This window comes from Bos grunniens, chromosome 20 (assembly GCF_055505025.1).
Source record: "Bos grunniens cultivar Pamir isolate PY7600 chromosome 20, Bosgru_T2T1.0, whole genome shotgun sequence".
In the NCBI taxonomy this organism is placed as follows: Eukaryota; Metazoa; Chordata; class Mammalia; order Artiodactyla; family Bovidae; genus Bos; species Bos grunniens.
Window position 1 is genome coordinate 67,862,574 of NC_141184.1, and position 18,326 is coordinate 67,880,899.

Sequence of the window (18,326 nt, forward strand, 5' to 3'; positions counted from 1 at the left end):
CCCCAGCCTGGCGGGGCCGAGCCGGAGGCGAGGGCGGCGCGCGGGCCAGGCCTGCTGGGCGGGCGGCCCGGGGACTGAGGTAGAAGTGGGCGCGGAGGAAGGGGCCGAGCCAAGGCGGTGGGTGGAGCGGAGAGGGGGGCGGAGGCTGGGCCGCGGCGGGCGAGCGGAGCGGAGCCTGGTCCGGAGCTCGGCGGCGGCGGCGCCTGAGGAAGCGGAGGCGGCGGCGGGCCCGGACGAGCGCCCGGAGGTGGCGGACGAGGCGCCGGGGGCCCCCATGGGCGGGTGTGTGGGCGCCCAGCACGACTCCTCGGGCAGCCTCAACGAGAACTCGGAGGGCACCGGAGGTAGGTGAGCGCCAGGGGGCAGCCTCGGCCCCCCATTGTTCCCGGCCGGGCCTGGCCACCTGTCCCGGCCCCTGCGGGCCTCGCGGCCGGGGCCCCCGCGCCCCTTTGTCATCCCCTCTTCCACGTCACTCCCCGCGCTCCGCTTCCGGCCGGCCGCCGGGTCGCCCCCTTTTTTCCCTGACCCCCCAGTCCCCCGCCCCAGAAAAGCACTCCGCGCTCCGGGAAGGTAGCCCACGGCCTCTCGACCCCACCGCCTCGGCTGGGGAAACTCGGACCAGAAACTGCCTCTGGCTCCCTCGCTCCCTCTCCAGCCCGTTTAATTATTCAGGAACAGGATGGCGGCGCTGGGGTTGCAGGAAAGCGAACTGATGGGGGTTGGGGGGGGGGAGGTGGGGAGGGGAGCCTAATGTATTCCCTCAGACGGGCCCCGCCACATCTCTCCGAACCCGGCCTTGTTCAGCAGAGTTGGCTGGTCTCCGCTTTCCTGAGTTTCAGATGACAGCTGCCCTGGTTGGTTCCAATTTGGCCATTTAAACCTGCAAGTTTCTGGAACTCGGCTGGGGAAGTCTCAAGTGGCCTCAAGCATTATTTTAACGAGGGGTGGGTAAATGGTCTGCCGGAGTAAAACGTGGCTTCTTTCTCCAGCCTGGGGTTATTGGGCCAGTGCACTGTTGGGGTGGGCTAGTCAAATTCCTATCCATCTTACGTAAAGGAAAATATGTAGGATAAAAGTACAAGTGCTGTTACCCCAGTAGGATCCGTAGTTTAAAAGTTTCTGTGACACGGAACGCACTTGTACTTTATTGTAAATATGTTTGCTGAGGAGAGGTATTTTAATTCAATCAATGTTGTAGTATAGGAGAAGAGTAATCCAGTTAATTCTGCTTTTAGTTATATGACCTCTTGCTGGGCCCATTCTATACCTTGTGTAGAGGACAGAATGTTTTAGTTAAAGAAGAAACAGCTTTTAGGAATAGCAAAAATGACAGTGTTGGTTTTGTTCCAACCTTATGTTAGATGTCACAGAAATGTGGGGTGTAAGTTCCTAAACTAAGTCGTTGGGGTGGGTGGGTTGGTTTACAACTTTTTTCTTATCGTGCTAGCATTTGGACCAGTTGCTTGCCTCGTTAAACTCCATGTACACCTAACTTCTGACTTATAAATGTCCTGATTACATGATGTTTAGCCATGCTACTTCATTAAAATGTATGGTCATCCTGTATGACTAAATCCTGGGCAAATCGAGAGCTCAGCAAAGCGTCTTGAAAAAAAAAACTGTCCACGGAAAGCGGTACTTTGTAGTGCCTTTCAAGTCATAGCATAATTACTCAGTGGCACGTTAACAATGAGATTTGCAGTAAAAACAAAGCAGGAAGATAAAAGGGGGCGTGGTTTAAAATAACCTTGGGTTAAGATCAAACTGAGGGTCAAAATCCTGTGGGTGAGGTGATCATTAATGGTACCAAACTATACAGGTACAATTACTTTTTGGTAAGTATAGATAGTGTGCTTGTTATATGTAGTTTAAGTTATACGTAGTTTAAGTTTTTTCACACTCGTTTTAACATTCTGATTCAACATTTTTCTGTTGTTGGTAGTGCACTTGAACTAATTTATGGTTTTAAGGCCTTTTGGTGGTGTGACTTGTGACCAGCCAGACGTTATTAGCACGGGCTTTTAAAAGCAAGAAGTATTAGCTTTTGGTAGTTTATTATTATCAGTGGTACCTAGTTAGATAGTTATAGTGTCAGCTTCTTTGTGAACTGAGTTCTCTGGGTTTTAAGCTGTGCTTTACCTTTCCAGAGTAAAGTTTAGAAAAATTGTTGTGAAACCTTCGTTTTATTTCTGGAGAGAAGGCATGACCCTGATGTAACTGGGGTGAAGGAGTGAGCTGTGTGGGATAAAAGGATTATTTCTAGAATTTAATTTGTGGAGGCCTTTATTCTCCATTATTGTCATGAAAGTTAAAGAGTTAATTGTGATTTAAAGGAATTAGCCCAGGTGAGTGTTTCAGGTTAACTTGTTAAATAGTTACTAGCTTATTATAGTAGATTTTTGTTTGGGAGGGAGAGACTTTTCCCTAAGGGTGTTGGCACAGATCTGTCACTTTTCAGATGTACAGTAGTAGTTTTAATCTGGACATATTGGGCTATGAAAAAATTTTTTTCAGCATGGAGTAAAACACAGTTTCCCAATGTTTTTCATGACAGATTTAAGATTTTCATGACAGATTTAATTACGTCCACAGTGTTGTGCAAACATCATCATTTTAGGATGGCTTCACTTTCTGAATATCAGCAGACTTAGTAAAATGACTTAAAAACTTTTTTGGCCATTTGAGGTACTGTACTTTCCCTTTCCCTCTGAATCTTAAGTCTCTTAAGTATGCAAATAAATGTGTATATTGAGAATAACTTCCATTCTAGGTGCAGTACTTTGAAGAAATTTGGAAAATTTTTGTAAGAATTTTTAGAATATGGAAATGGCTTAATGTTGTAAGATTTGTGTTATGTATTGTTTTGGAATCAGTTGCTGTATCTTCTGGTATACCTTGCCTAGAATTCAATTTTTGAGTTTTAGCTTTTTTGACCATTTTTTAAATGCCTAATTTTAATCAAGAAAGTTATATTATAGAACTTATGCAAGATTATTTAACAATGCTCTCCAAGCTTCCACATCCTAGAATTTCCAGCTGTTGTGACATTTTCAGACAGCATATTTTGTATAGTTCTCCACCTTATTATGATGACATTGTGATGCTGAGGTTGGCACTTAGGTCCTCTAGACAAGAATGTGGCCCGTGGCATTTACTAAGTAATTAAATCTCTGATGAGTTTTAAAAATAAGAAATACATGAATAAAAAAACAATAAAATGAAATTCATTGAAGACAGCCGATTCCCTTTTCATATTTCAATCCTTTAGTGAAAGTAGTGATGTGTCAGTGGAAAGTAGGTTCTCACCTCTGGGTAAGTCATTTATTCTGTACCTTCAGTGATATCCCGAGAGTACTGACCAAGGTGCTCACCAGTTTCTAGGTTTACAGGAGGAGAACTCTGAATACTGAATATTGACTTGTTTGGGTTTTTTTTTTTTTTGGCTGCTGCATTCAGCATATGGGATTTTAGTTCCCCAACTAGGGATCCAACCCACCCATGCCCCTGCAGTGGAAGTGCAAATTCTTAACTACTGGACAGCCAGGGAAATCTCAAACATTGACTTCTTTATTTCAGAGTGTCTTGAGAATATCGTGGAGTTCTTTTGGATATCCATTTATAGCAGCCTTAACACCTACTTGATGAGAACAATGCTTTTTGAGTAATAACAGCTACCATTTAATCCAGTATTTATTGTGTAGCAGGTATTGTGATTATGTTCTCACTTAGTCTTCAACAACTCTGGGAGGTGGATAGTATCTATTTTATAGATGGATTGATGCTGGGAGAAATTAAATAACTTGCTTAACATGGCAGAGTCAGAGCTTAAACTGGGGCTAAAATAAAGAATGCTGACTTTTTTTCCTTTTCCTCTAGTTTAATTTTTTTTTAATTTTAGTAAAATACATATAAAACTTGTTATTTTAACCACTTTTAAGTGTATACTTCAATGGCATTAATTATATCCACAGCATGCAATACATCACTATGTATTTACAGAGTTTTTCATCACTCCAGACAGACTCTGGATCTGTTAAGCAATATCTTTTCTCCCCTCTCCTCCTAACCCCTAGTAACCTCTGGTCTATGATTTGTCTCTGAATTTGCCTATTCTCGATATCTCATATAAGTAGAATCATACAATATTTATTGTTTTGTTGGTAGTATATTTTACTTAACAGGTCTTAAGGTTTATCCTGTTGTACCAAGTATCAGTAATCCTTTTTATAGCTATTGTGTGTACATGCCATATTTTGATTATCCCTTCATCCGTTGAAGGACGTTTGGATTGCCTCCACTTTTTGGGTATTGGGAATAATGCAGCTATGAACTTTAGTGTACAGAGAGTAAATCCCAGTTTTCAGTGCTTCGGGATATATACCTAGGAGAACGTAGGAATTGAGAGATCATGTTAATTTTATGTTTACTTCTTAGAGGTAAATTTTCCCACAGTGATTGCACCATTTTACATTTCTTCTAGCAGCATACAAGGGTTCTAGTTTCTTCACATTTTCACCAATGCTTGTTATTTCCCATTTTAAAAATTGTAGCTTTTATAGCGGGTGTGAAGTGAGGGACATCTTATGGTTTCAGCTTGCATTTTGTAATAGTGATGTTAATGTGCTCATTTGGCATTTGAATATCTTCTTTTAATAGAAATATCTAAGTCCTTTGCCTTTTTGTTTTTAATTGAGCTTGGGCTTTGTTTTTGCTACTGAGTTGTAGGATTATGTTAATCTTTATTCTGTGTATTAAAGCCTTATCAAGATACATTCCAAAGAATTGCACGGAGAGATAAGAAAACCTTCCGAAGTGATCACTGCAAAGAAATAGAGGAAAACAGTAGAATGGGAAAGACTAGAGATCTCTTCAAGAAAATTAGAGGAATCATGCAAATTAGAAATCATAGAAAATTAGAGAAATTCATGCAAAGATGGACACAGTAAAGGACATACAGTATAGACCTAATAGAAACAGAAGATGTTAAAAAGAGGTGGCAAGAATACACAGTAGAACTATACCAAAAGATCTTCATGACCTAGGTAACCACGATGGTGTGATCACTCACCTAGAGCCAGACATCCTGGAATGAGAAGTCAAGTGGGCCTTTGTCACTACGAACAAAGCTAGTAGAGGTGGTGGAATTCCAGCTGAGCTATTTCAAATCCTAAAAGATGATGCTGTGAAAGTGCTGCACTCAATATGCCAGCAGATTTGGGTAACTCAGCAGTGGCCACAGGACTGGAAGAGGTCAGTTTTCATTCCAATCCCTAAGAAGGGGAATGCCAAAGAATGTGCAAACTACTGCACAATTGAACAATCTCACATGCTAGCAAAGTAATGCTCAAAATTCTCCAAGCTAGGCTTCAGCAGTGCATAAACCGAGAACTTCCGGATGTTCAAACTGGATTTAGAAAAGGCAGAGGAACCAGAGATCAAGTTGCCAACATCCATGCCAACGTTGGATCATAGAAAAAGCAAGAGAATTCCAGAAAAACGTTTATCTGCTTCTGCTTCATTGACTATGCCAAAGCCTTTGACTGTGTGGATCACAACAAACTGGAAAATTCTTAAAGAGATGGGATTACTAGACCACCTTACCTTCCTCCTGAGAAACCTGTATGCAGGTCAAGAAGCAACAGTTAGAATCAGACATGGAACAACGGACTGGTTCCAGTTTGGGACAGGAGTACGTCAAGACTATATATTGTCACTCTGCTTATTTAACTTGTATGCAGAGTACATCATGCGAAATCCCAGGCTGGATGAAGAACAAGCAGGAATCAAGATTGCCAGGAGAAGTATCAATAACCTCAGATATGCAGATGACACCACCCTTATGGCAGAAAGTGAAGAGGAACTAAAGAGCCTCTTGATGAAAGTGAAAGAGGAGAGTGAAAAAGTTGGCTTAAAGCTCAACATTCAGAAAACGAAGATCATGGCATCTGGTCCCATCACTTCATGGCAAATAGATGGGGAAACAATAAAAACAGTGACTATTTTTTGGGGCTCCAAAATCACTGCGGATGGTGACTGCAGCCATGAAATTAAAAGACGCTTACTCCTTGGAAGAAAAGCTATGACCAACCTAGACAGCATATTAAAGAGCAGAGCCATTACTTTACCAGCAAAGGTCTGTCTAGTCAAAGCTATGGTTTTTCCAGTGGTCATTTATGGATGTGAGAGTTGGACCATAAAGAAGGTGGACACCAAAGAACTGATGCTTTTGAACTGTGGTGTTGGAGAAGATTCTTGAGAGTCCCTTGGACTGCAAAGAGATCCAACCAGTCAATCCTAAAGGAAATCAGTCCTGAATATTCATTGAAAGGACTGATGCTGAAGCTGAAACTTGAATACTTTGGCCACCTGATGCGAAGAGCCAACTCACTAGAAAAGGCCTTGATAATGGGAAAGATTGAAGGCAGGAGGAGAAGGGGATGACAGAGGATGTGATGGTTGGATGGCATCACCGTCTCAAAGGACATGAGTTTGAGCAAGCTCCAGGAGTTGGTGAAGAACAGGGAAGCCTGGCATGCTGTGGTCCATGGGATCACAAAGAGTTGGACATGACTGAGCGGCTGAACAACAACAAGATACATGACTTGGAGATATTTTCTCACATTCTATAGGTTGTCTTTTCATGCTCTTGATGGTGTCTTTTGATTCACAAAAGTTTAATGAAGTTCAGTGTATCTATTTGTATCTTTGTTGCCTGTGCTTATAGTTTCAGTTTTAAATTTATTTTTAATTGTTGATGGATAAAGAATAAATATATAACAATAATTTACAAATCTGATAACTAACATTTGTTTTAACTATGAATAGAAAGCTGTTTTAAGCTTATTTCCTCTGTCAGATCTGATGAAAAGGTTGATAGGCAATGAAATTGTTTTTTAAATTTGACAGGTGATCCATAAAGCCATTTCAGTTTCTTAATCAAGAGATGAGTATTGTCTTTTCTGGGGAAGCGTTTTACAATCAACAACCATTGAGTACCCACAGTATGCCCAACTTTGTATTGGTTGCTGTTGTTCCAAAAAAAGGAATCATTATCCTATTTCTTGTGTATGTCAGAATCCTTTTTTAGGAAAACATAATAAAATGTGCATGTATGAGGCAACTGAAAAGCACTATTTAAACAGATAAAAAACACCACTGAATAAATTGTGCAAGTGCTGAGAGAGCAACGGAACACGAAGTGACCTCTGCTGCTAGGAGGTGTGGTTCCTCAACCAGCAGCACTGTCATCAGGTGGGAGACGTCATGTTAGAAATGCAGACTCTCGGGCCCTGGCCGTAAACTGCTGAATCAGAATCTGCATTTTAATAGTGTTCTCCAACAGTTGCCGTGCACGTTCAAGTTCAAGAAGCATTGGTAAAGGATTGCTTACAGTGGGAAGAGACGAGAGAGGAATACATTAGGGGGAAAAATGGCAAGAGTTGGTTTTTTGGATGTGGGGATATAGAAAATAATCCCATATTTGTGAACCTGGGTAAACCAAGAATACTGAAGTGGCATGTCAGATTTTGGGGAATAAGAAAGAGCTGTCTGGAGAAAGCAACCTTTCAGTATGTTAAAGTTCAATTGACAGAAGAATTTTTAAGTTGAGACATCATTTTGAAGTTTAGATATGGAACTCCTAAATGTTCAGGATTATGAATGTGGATTTTGGAGTCAGCTGGCTAAATTGGCTGGAGGTGTAAAAGTCAATGAAGGCTATGCTGCTGCTGCTGATGCTAAGTCGCTTCAGTCGTGTCTGACTCTGTGTGACCCCATAGACGATAGCCCACCAGGCTCCCCCGTCCCTGGGATTCTTCAGGCAAGAACACTAGAGTGGTTTACCATTTCCTTCTCCAATGCATGAAAAGGAAAAGTGAAAGTGAAGTCGCTCAGTCGTGTCCCGACTCTTAGTGACCCCATGGACTGCAGCCCACCAGGCTCCTCCATTCACAGGATTTCCCAGGCAAGAGTACTGGAGTGGGGTGCTGTTGCCTTGTCTGGAATGAAGGCTATCAGTACAGTTCAGTCGCTCAGTCGTGTCCGACTTCTTGCGACCCCATGAATCGCAGCACGCCAGGCCTCCCTGTTCATCACCAACTCCCAGAGTTCACTCAAACTCATGTCCATCTAGTCGGTAGTGCCATCCAGCCATCTCATCCTCTGTTGTCCCCTTCTCCTCTTGCCCCCAATCCCTCCCAGCATCAGAGACTTTTCCAATGAGTCAGCTCTTTGCATGAGGTGGCCAAAGTATTGGAGTTTCAGCTTTAGCATCAGTCCTTCCAATGAACACCCAGGACTGATCTCCTTTAGAATGGACTGGTTGGATCTCCTTGCAAGTTAAGTGAAAAGAGGAGGAAAGTACTAAGAATTGAGTCATGAAGTTTTCGCAAAGTAGAGAAATGAGAAATCACTTCTCAGGACCTGACTGTAGTGAGTACTTAGTATACTGAATTTTGTTGAGTTACTGGGAAACAGGTCTGCCTGTGAAACTGATAGATCTAATTGCATTTCAACTTTTCATTCTAGTGTGGTTGTGGAAATTCTAGTCGTAGTTTGGTACTCATATCCTAATATAAGACAGACTTCTTGGGCGTCCAACTCCAGAATATAGCAACAGCCCCTTTGAGATTGGCGTACTTCAGAACAGATGCATTCTCTACAAGACATCAGTTACTTTCTTCAAGAATATCACGGACATCTATTCTTTATATATTTCCAGTGTTTTACACTTGTCATCTCACTAGGTGCTTCATTGAATTTTCTTTTGCTGCTTCTCTTAGGGCTGTGCCTATGGTAAAAAAAAAAAAAAAAAGAAGAAGAAGCAAATCGAACATGACTGGGACTAAAGATTAAGTCTCCTCGTTTTCTCCCTAGTGTGACAGTAGAAGTAAAAATCTTTCATGTTTTTCCGGGTTGGTGAGCTCTGGGGCTTCACGAGAGGATGCATAAAATTTCATACCAATTGGAGAGAGACGTACTGTGAAATAGGAGGCATTTACTTGATGTAAAGCAGAAGGGGGCTGATTTTGCTAGGAGGAATGGAGTTGTGTGGAAAGAATCAAAAGGAAAATATACAGCAAGAAAATGTAGGTTGGAAATACAGTGGTACTTTGGGTAGCTCCATAGGTTCAGTAGGTATGAGAACTGAAATTAGATGGGAAGCGACAGTTGGAAAATACTGCCATATGGGGCAAGCTGAATCTTCTTTGAGAAGAGAGTTAAGCACTTCAGTTTACATTAAAAACTGCTGTGGTATGTGGTAGCCCCTGCCTCATTTGCTTCCTCCCATTGGGCTTGTCCCACTTGTTTTCAATTTTCTACTAAGTAGAGGGTTGAAGTTTTTTCGCAGATAAGATTCTCTGGGAACTTACGTTGGAAAGACATTTTAAATGAAGAGTCTTATTTATGGCTATTAAATGAGCTGTCCTTTTCATCTCTGATTTTATATTTAGGAATCAGTGGCTAGAGTTACATAGTATGAACAGAAGATTTAAGCCATTAGAAATATAGAAATTGTTATTCCTTTGATTTTTGATAGCCCTAGTCTATGACACCTGTCTTTCTTAGGGAGAAATTTGAATCAGTGGATTTTTAAATCTAATTTTCTTACTATAAATGCAAAGCTTTGGCAGCACCTTGCTAGTAGTACTATATCCAGGTGAGTCTTCCAGTGAGAATAATTATTGAGTGTTAATAACAGTAGTAAGGAACTTTTGCTTTTATGTAATGAGTTATCTCATGATTTTTGACTGAAACACAATCTTCTCTTGTTGCAAGAAAGCATTAGGTTGGTTTTGTTAAGCAATATGATCATATTAATTGGGCGTGATGGTCAGTTTGCTGATTTAGTGATTCTCTCATTTTTCCTTACTGCAGACCACCTGAATGGTTTATCTTCATTTGGTGGACCACTGCACCTGATTCTTCCCGCCGCCCCTCACCATCCCTACCCAGCTTTCTGCTTCTGCTTATTGGGCAGTACTAGGCTACCAACAAGTTCCTCATGATTCACTGGTAGTTCAAGAACCATAGGTTGAGACTTTACTAACGCGTATGTACTTAAAGATGCATGTGGTTGGCAAGAACAGTCAAGCATATATTCCATTTTGCATCAGCTCCTTTGACTTGGAGCTAGCAAGAATCAAATTTGGTTTGGAATATACTCCATATATTGACCCGAGAGGTTAAATATTGCTGAGTATACATTGGATATTGTAATGCCATACTTTTGCATGTTTGCAGTAAAACTTGTAGAAGTTTCCATTATAGCTCAGTTTTTAGAAATCAAATTTCTATTGGAGTTATCTGAGAACAAGAAATATTTACATGTGGGGGATAATTTTATGTAAATTTTACTTGAATGTGAAGTGTTAATGATACATTTGCTCACAACTTTAAAAAATAATGAATTAATGACTCTTGGGCCTTTCTGATTAAATTTTAACATCACCAGAAACCCTTCAGATAGCTTTTGCATTTATTATAATTGACTTGTAGGTATAAGCAAGGTCAGATTGCTCCTTTGCATTTGTTCAGATAGTTTCCATGCTTGTGGTCTGTGTGACAAAAGTATCACAGGGAAAGAGTAACTGGAAATTAGATCTAATTCTAACAGAATATGTATGATTCTTTACTTCCTAGGCTATAGTAGATCCAAAGTCCAAGCTTTTCCTGCTTTTCTGCTGTCTTCACTTCCAACGTTGGGATAATCTTTCATCAGTGAATAAGTATGAACCTTTTCTTTTCCACCCAGGACTAATCCTGCCATCCTGAACATTGTAGCACTGTTCTTCAGTGCTTATTCTCCTCCCTCCTCCTTTCCCTCAACTTTATTGAGGACTGATTGACAACTGTTTGTTGACAGATATAGTATACAATGTCATGATATAATATACATATACCTTGTGAAACAGTTACCAGAATCAAAATGATGAACACATTCTTGTTGTGAGACTCTTTAAGATCTCCTCTCAGCAACTTTCAAGTATAAAGTACTGTATTATTAACAATAACCATACTGAACATTAGATCTTTATAACTTGTGCTTCTTAAAACTGCAAGATTGTACTAAATAAATAATACTAAATTATTGTACTAAATAAATAAATGGTACTAAATCCACCTTCCCCCCTCCCTTTTTCCCAAAAATCTGTCCTGGTTATTTTTGTACATTTACTTATCTCCTCAGAGCATAAGCCACGTTGGACCTGGGGACAGCGACCTCAGTTTTCTCATAGTACTTTAGGTTTAGTTAACAATTGTGTGAAGCACATCTTTGACTTTATAACAGTTTTAGGGAGAAAATGATAACTGTCTTAATAGTAGGCTCACTTAATTCTAGAGCAAGAACCTTGTTAAATAAGACCATGTCATGTAATAAAAAGATTTAGGAGTCAGAATTCTTTAGTTCTGGTTCCACTTCTGCTCTTTGTATCTGCTACCTTTAAATGAGCATGTTAATGAAATCAGTAGGCTCCAGCATTTTAAACAGTTGAATCTTCTTTTTAGGTATATCTTACATTGAACAGTAACATCAGTCTCAGCATTTGATTTCTTTTTATTTTGATTGTATATAGTCTCTAAAAAATAAAAATAAATGATTTAGAGTCTCATAAAGTTCTGTAGAAGATTTTTTTAAAGTTTGACTCACAAACACTTTCAGCAACTGTGCTCAGAACTCAGACGATAACATGTCACACAGTATTACAGTTTATGTTTTATTTTCACTGAGCATTCTTCAGTTAACTTGATAAGAGCATATACGGAACAGATGAGATTGCTGTGACATTTAACGAAGCCTAGACATCCATGTACTGTATTAGTGTGTTCCCTCCGTCAGTTCAGTTCAGCTCCCTCAGTTCCCTCATCAGCTCAGTCGCGTCCGACTCTTTGCAACCCCATGGACTGCAGCATGCCAGGCCTCCTTGTCCATCACAATCTCCCGGAGCTTGCTCAAACTCATGTCCATCGAGTTGGTGATGCCATCCAGCCATCTCATCCTCTGTCATCTCCTTCTCCTGCCTTCAGTCTTTCCCAGCATCAGGGACTTTTCTAACGAGTCAGCCCTTCACATCAGGTGGCCAAAGTATTGGAGCTTTAGCATTAGTCCTTCCAGTGAATATTCAGGATTGATTTCCTTTAGGATTGACTGGTTTGATCTCCTTTCTGTCTAAGAGACTCTCAAGAGTCTTCTCCAACACCACAGTTCAAAAGCTGTGTTACATGAGTGAACATGTATGTGCATGTATTAATAAAAGGCACATTCAGAGCTGTGGTTTTCCCAGTCAGTGACACAGTTAGAAAAATTTCCTTAAGTTCATATATGCATAGAGTAGACAGCATAAGCTAACATGTTTCATGATGGGTCTTTATGTTTGAAATGTGTGATACTTTTTGTTAGGGTTCTTAAAAAAGAGTAAAAAAAAATATTTTACAAGATAGTTTAAATTACATTTTGGAATGCTGAAACAGTTGTTTGTTTCTGTCTCTTGAGTTTTTTGGGACCAATTTAAAAAGTCATGTGACTAGATCCTAGAAAAAATCTTTACATGACACATGTAATTTCAATCAATTTTTATCTACTCTCAGGATAGGTGCACTGTGTTGGGCATTGTATTACATATTTGAAGTTTCATAGGATTACTGAAAGAATGCTGCTGCTATGTCGCTTCAGTCGTGTCCGACTCTGTGCGACCCCGTAGACGGTAGCCCACCAGGCTCCCCCGTCCTTGGATTCTCCAGGCAAGAACACTGGAGTGGGTTGCCAGTTCCTTCTCCAGTGCATGAAGGTGAAAAGTGAAAGTGAAGTCGCTCAGTCACGTCGGACTCTTAGCGACCCCATGGACTGCAGCCCACCAGGCTCTTCCATCCATGGGAGTTTCCAGGCAAGAGTACTGGAGTGGGGTGCCATCGCCTTCTCACTGCCTTCTATACTGAAAGAATAGTACTGTATTAAGAATGCAGTGCTATCCAAGTTAATTTTGATGCTAACTTTGAGAGAAAACAAAGGCAAGATAAAACATTAAAATAGTGAAGGGATGAAGGAGATGGTGTCTGTTGTAGCTATACCACTAACTACCATCTGGTTACAGATCTGGAAGTTGGTTCACTTACTCCCACCAACTGATTGGCCTTCACCTGGAATTAAAAGGGTCGGGAACAAGCCCTCAGGGTGGTCTTTCTTTTCTGGAGCAACTGTTGGCTTAGAATGCACCTCTGTAAGTGAAGATATTGATCATGTAAGGTGTGAACTTTACCTCTCAGTTCATTTGAAGCTGAGAGTGCACCTTGGTACTGTTAGGCCTTTGCTTCTCCCTGTCTTTGACGTGGCTTCACTTCTCTTTTTTCTCTCGGGTATAAAATATTCCAACTCTGCCTACAGTTGGGGCAATCTAGTATTATATTTAACTTTTGGAAGTTCAAGACAGTGAGTGCTTCATAGAAAAGGGATTGTTGGATGAGATCTTGTATTTGGGGTTTATGCAGGAGGAACTAGAATAAAAAGAGATGCTGAGAAGGACCTGGTAGGTGAGGTCTGGTGTCTGCCATGTTTGTGAGAGTCTGACTCTTGCTTATGAAAAATGGACTGGATTGAGATGAATCCTAGTGGGCATGGCAGCGGATCTCTGTATCTAGAAAATAAAGCTTGAAGTGAAGTGAAGTGAAAGTTGCTCAGTCGTGTCCAGCTCTGTGACCCCATGGACTTGATACGGTCCATGGAATTCTCTAAGCCAGAATACTGGAGTGGGTACCCCTTCCCCTCTCCAGGAGATCTTCCCAGCCCAGGGATTGAACCCAGGTCTCCCACACTGCAGGCAGATTCTTCACCAGCTGAGCCACAAGGGAAGCCCAAGAATACTGGAGTGGGAAGCCTATCCCTTCTCCAGCTGATCTTCCCACCCCAGGAATCGAACTGGGATCTCCTGCATTGCAGGTGGATTCTTTACCAACTGAACTATGAGGGAAGCCCGCCTAGGGCCTTTGCTTTAATGTAAATATTTGCTTTGTGGTGCTTTTATTACAGTTCTTAAAAGTAGCATGATCTCCCTCATTTTTTAATACTGCTTTTGGAAATTATTTGTTTACTTATTTCTTTGTTCTCCCACAATGTCGTAAGCTCTGAGGCCCAGGCCTTTTCTGATTCTTCTTTACTGTATGCCTAGTTGCTTGTGTGGTTCCTGGTACCTGTGCATTCAGTAGCTGCTGACTGAATGAATAAGTGAAATAATGAATGAATAGTTACCAATTGCTTTATCATTTGGAGGATGAAATTTTTTTCTACTTGGCTTTAGTTATTTGCTTTTGGGGGTGAAATTTATAGTAAAAACTATTGTAATGTTGTACAATTATTTTCCATTATCTTTAGAGACTTTACTCATAATTCTGGGATAGATTCTTATTTGGCTATTTGGTAAAAGGAGGGAGTGATCTAGTTTGCTTGTTAAAATCTCCCCAAGTGTTTATTAATGTATTATTCTGTCATCCTTCGCAAACTTAGTGGTGAGTTGAATTGCTTTGTATATGAAAAGAGGGTTAATTGTATTTAAAGCCACCCAGACCAGTGGTATTATGTTAGGTTGTTCTTGAGCTGATTCTGTGCTTATATTGAATGCAGCAGAAATCCAGGTTTTGCATGCAGCCTATAAAGTATAACAGGAAATAATGAAGATGCCTTTTAAGAATTCTCTGAATTTAGGTGTTGGGGGGTTTTGAAGCAGGTATTTTGGAGGATGTTGGAGGAGGGCAGAGCCTAGGAACAAATTGTAAGGTAGAAGTGCTCTTTACAGTACTTTGCTCATGCTCAGTTGCTTCAGTCATGTCTGACTGTTTACGACTCTGTGGACTATAGCCTACTAGGCTCCTCAGTCCATGGGATTCTCTAGACAAGAATACTGGAGTGGATTGCCATGTGCTCCTCCACAGAATCTTCCCAACCCAGGGATCGAACCCACGTGTCCTCTCTGACAGGTGAATTCTTTACCACTGAACCACTGGGTAAGCCAAAAGAAAGTTGCAGTCACTTACTGAGGTTGTAGTGTTGATGGTTTAGTCGTGTCTGACTCTTGCGATCCCATGGACTGTAGCCCATCAGGCTCCTCAGTTCATGGGATTTCCTAGGCAAGAATACTGGAGTGGGTTGCCATTTCCTTCTCCAAGGGATCTTCCCAACCCAGGGATCGAACCTGCATCTCTTGCATTGCAGGTGGATTCTTTACTGCTGAGCCAGTGGACGTTCCTTAATGTACTTTATTAAAGACTGATTGCACTCTGAAAGTTGGAACTGTGTGTCCTTTATTTACTTTCTAAACCACATTCCTCCATATAAAAACTGTAAATAAAGAATTGTGTTTGGGGTAGAGATAGTCATTAATGTAAATATAACTTTATAACGTATAATTTTATAACACATGCCTGATATTTTGAGATATTTAGCAATGCAAATACTTTTTTTTTAGCAATGCTAACAGCTTTTAGCTTTTTGTCCTAAATTTTTAGATTTATTTATTTTATTTTTTGACTGTCATGGGTCTTCGTTGCTCCATGCAGGCTTTCTCTAGTTGTGGTGAGCAAGGGCAACTCTAGTTGCAGAGCACAGACTGTAGGAATGCTGAGTTCAGTAGTTGCAGCTCATGGGCTCTAGAGCACAGGCTCAGTACTTGTGGTGCAGGGGCTTAGTTGCTGCACAGGATGTGCAGTCTTCCCCGACCGTGGATAGAATGGTGTCCCACCTGCATCGCAAGGTGGATTCTTAACCACTGGATCTCCAGGGAAGCCTGTTGTCCTGTTTTTTACTTATTAAAATCTCCCTTCCTGACTATGTTATTTGCACAGCAAACATGCATTGAGTATACTGTGTGACATACTTGAATTTGTATGTAAGTATCTCAACAGGGTCTGGCACAGGGGTTCATAGGTTGTTGGTTTGTAATGTTGAATGAGTAGATCTTACTGAAGTCATTAAAATAATGGTTTTTCAATGGTTTAAGGTTTACAGAGACAGCAACTATCGAGAAGAACCATGATTTCAACACATTCTTTGGTGTAATTTTGTTTTTTTAAAAATCTTCATATACATTTTCTTGATTCTTAAAAGGAAGCTTTGACTTCGAGGAAGTCTGATATTAATATTTCCATTTTAGAAGAGAGAAAACTGAGGCACAGGGAAGTTTTAATCTGATTAAGGAATAAAAAGAGTAGCCCAAACTGTAAGTTTTGTCTTCTGTTTTCTAATTCAGTATTCTCTCCACTGAAGGTGAGGGTTTTGGTCGACTCTTCTTTCCTTGCCGCAGAAGTGTATGTGTGAGCGTTCTCTTTCATGGCAGTAAACACAGTTTGCTGCTGAGTCACTTCAGTCGTGTCCGACTCTGTGCGACCCCATAGGCGGCAGCCCCCAGGCTGCCCCATCTCTGGGATTCTCCAGGCAAGAACACAGTTTAGGGAAGTTAATGAAACATGGTTCTTAAGGACTCTCATGTTCATACTCCAAAATGGAGATCGCAGCAGTGAAAAATGAGTTGAGAAATTGCCTTTAGTTTTAGTCAACAAATTATATTGCATCTCACAAGATAGAAATTTCAAACTAAAATCTTAATTATCTAACAGGATCAAATGGAAAAAAGTGATCATCTTTTCTAAAATTCTTTTGTGCCCATTTACTCAGTTATCTTCCTTTTCATCATTACCTCTGCTTGCTATCCCAGACTGAATGTTTTCAGCTTAATATTCAGTTTTACTTAAGCTTGACTTGAGTTTAGCAGTTGAGCTTTGTGGGGAAACCAGTTACCTTGAGGTCCTTAAAGTACAAGAAAAAGAAGACTTTGTCTAATTATAGAAAGCATAATAAAGTCTTTCTAGGCCTGTGATCTTAAATCACCATTAGTGGAGTATTAAAATATCTATCTGTTTCAAATCAGAGTGGTGATTCTCCTGAGGGGTGAGTTGAAGGAGGTGTCATGAAAGTTCATTCTGATTGGCATATCCAGCAATTTAAGGATGAAGATTGGAACCCATATGTTAATGACTATCTGTACTTATAATATCAGTGTATGGATATTTGGAACCACCTCCTGGGAAGCCCCGGTGGCTCAGCAGTAAAGAAACCACCTGCAATACAGGAGACATGGGTTCTATTCCTGGGCTGGGAAGATCCCCTGGAGGAGGGCATGGCAACCCACTCCAGTGTTCTTACCTGGAGAATCCCCATGGACACAGGAGCCTAGCAGGCTGTAGTCCAAGGAGTCTCAAAGAGCTGGACATGACTGAGCTCACACACATGGTTTATAGCTGATAAAAGGAACTGAGGCCATCTACCACCAGGAGTGTCTCATTTAAAAGTGGGGAGGAGGGGACCTGTGGTCCAGTAATACAGCTTCATTATCACAGCTTGTACTTTTTCTGACAGTCACCAATTTGCCTTGGACTTCAGTTACCCTGGAAATAAAAATTTTAACTTGGTGGTGATTAGAAAGCTTTGGGCCTTTGATCATTGTTTTGTTGCCAAAAATTAACATATATGGCCTGCTGAACAAACCCTTCTGTGAATTTGGCTTTTTTGATTCTTGGTTTGTGATGATTGCATCTTGTGTGAATACGTCTCTCTTCCCAAATGACTCGGAATAGTTTATATGCCCTTTAATCCCTCATAATTATGAAGTGAAAAATTGAGGTGTGTCACTACATATAATAAGTAGGACATAAGAAACTTGAGAAAACAATAAAATGATGCCCAGTATTTCTGGAATGAATGTTGAGTAAGATATTTAAGCTATAACAGGAGTTTTGAGAATTGGAAAAATTGTTTACCTGTAATAAAATGTAATGAATACTCCTGGAAGCAAGAAGGAGACTATCTTTTTGTATTGACTCCTTTGTGGGGTAGAAAACAGATTTTTGTGTGTATTTTCATTTTCTGTATACCAGCACTAAATCTACTGTCTAGAAATTACAACACAACTTCATAGGGCAAGCAAATGACTGGGATAAAAGTTTCTGTTTTTTCTGTCACAGATGATCCTTAACCATTTTAAGGAGGGAATATAAATAGGGACAGAACTTACATTTCAGTGATAGAGGTAGGTTTTTCAATTTGGGACAGGGATGTGTACTGAAAGTCTTACGTGTATGAAAGTAAAGTTTCACCGTTTATTAAAGAAGGGGGAAAGAAGACATTTTCAGATGAAACATTGAGGAGGATTAAAGAAAATTTAGATGTAGAGTAAAATTCCATTTGCATTGAGAAATTATTCTAATTTAATAATAAATAGGAAGCATAAGGGACTTCCCTGGTGGTCCAGTGGCTAAGACTCCAGGCTCCCAAATGCAGGGGG

The 18,326-nt window shown here is 40.6% G+C and overlaps 1 protein-coding gene and 1 long non-coding RNA gene across 5 annotated transcripts in view; both read left to right on the plus strand.

The window, feature by feature from the left end:
• UBTD2 (ubiquitin domain containing 2) overlaps positions 1-18,326 on the plus strand; it is a 63,209-nt gene that overhangs the window by 1,609 nt on the left and 43,274 nt on the right. For 2 of the 4 annotated variants that reach the window (XM_086362204.1, XM_086362202.1), the window contains exon 1: positions 169-344. The exons of 1 other annotated variant lie outside the window; for it this stretch is intronic. Coding sequence is in view for 1 of the 3 variants with exons in the window: in XM_086362202.1 (XP_086218328.1) it covers positions 275-344 (70 nt within the window). In the remaining 2 variants the exon portion in view is untranslated. Of the gene's footprint in view, positions 1-168; positions 345-390; positions 945-18,326 lie in introns of those variants that run through there. One more of the 4 variants, XM_086362203.1, reaches the window with a different exon arrangement.
• Positions 9,876-10,977, plus strand: LOC147350595 (uncharacterized). The gene is made up of 2 exons (XR_015149002.1): positions 9,876-10,051; positions 10,642-10,977. It is a non-coding gene; the product is annotated as an uncharacterized LOC147350595 (long non-coding RNA).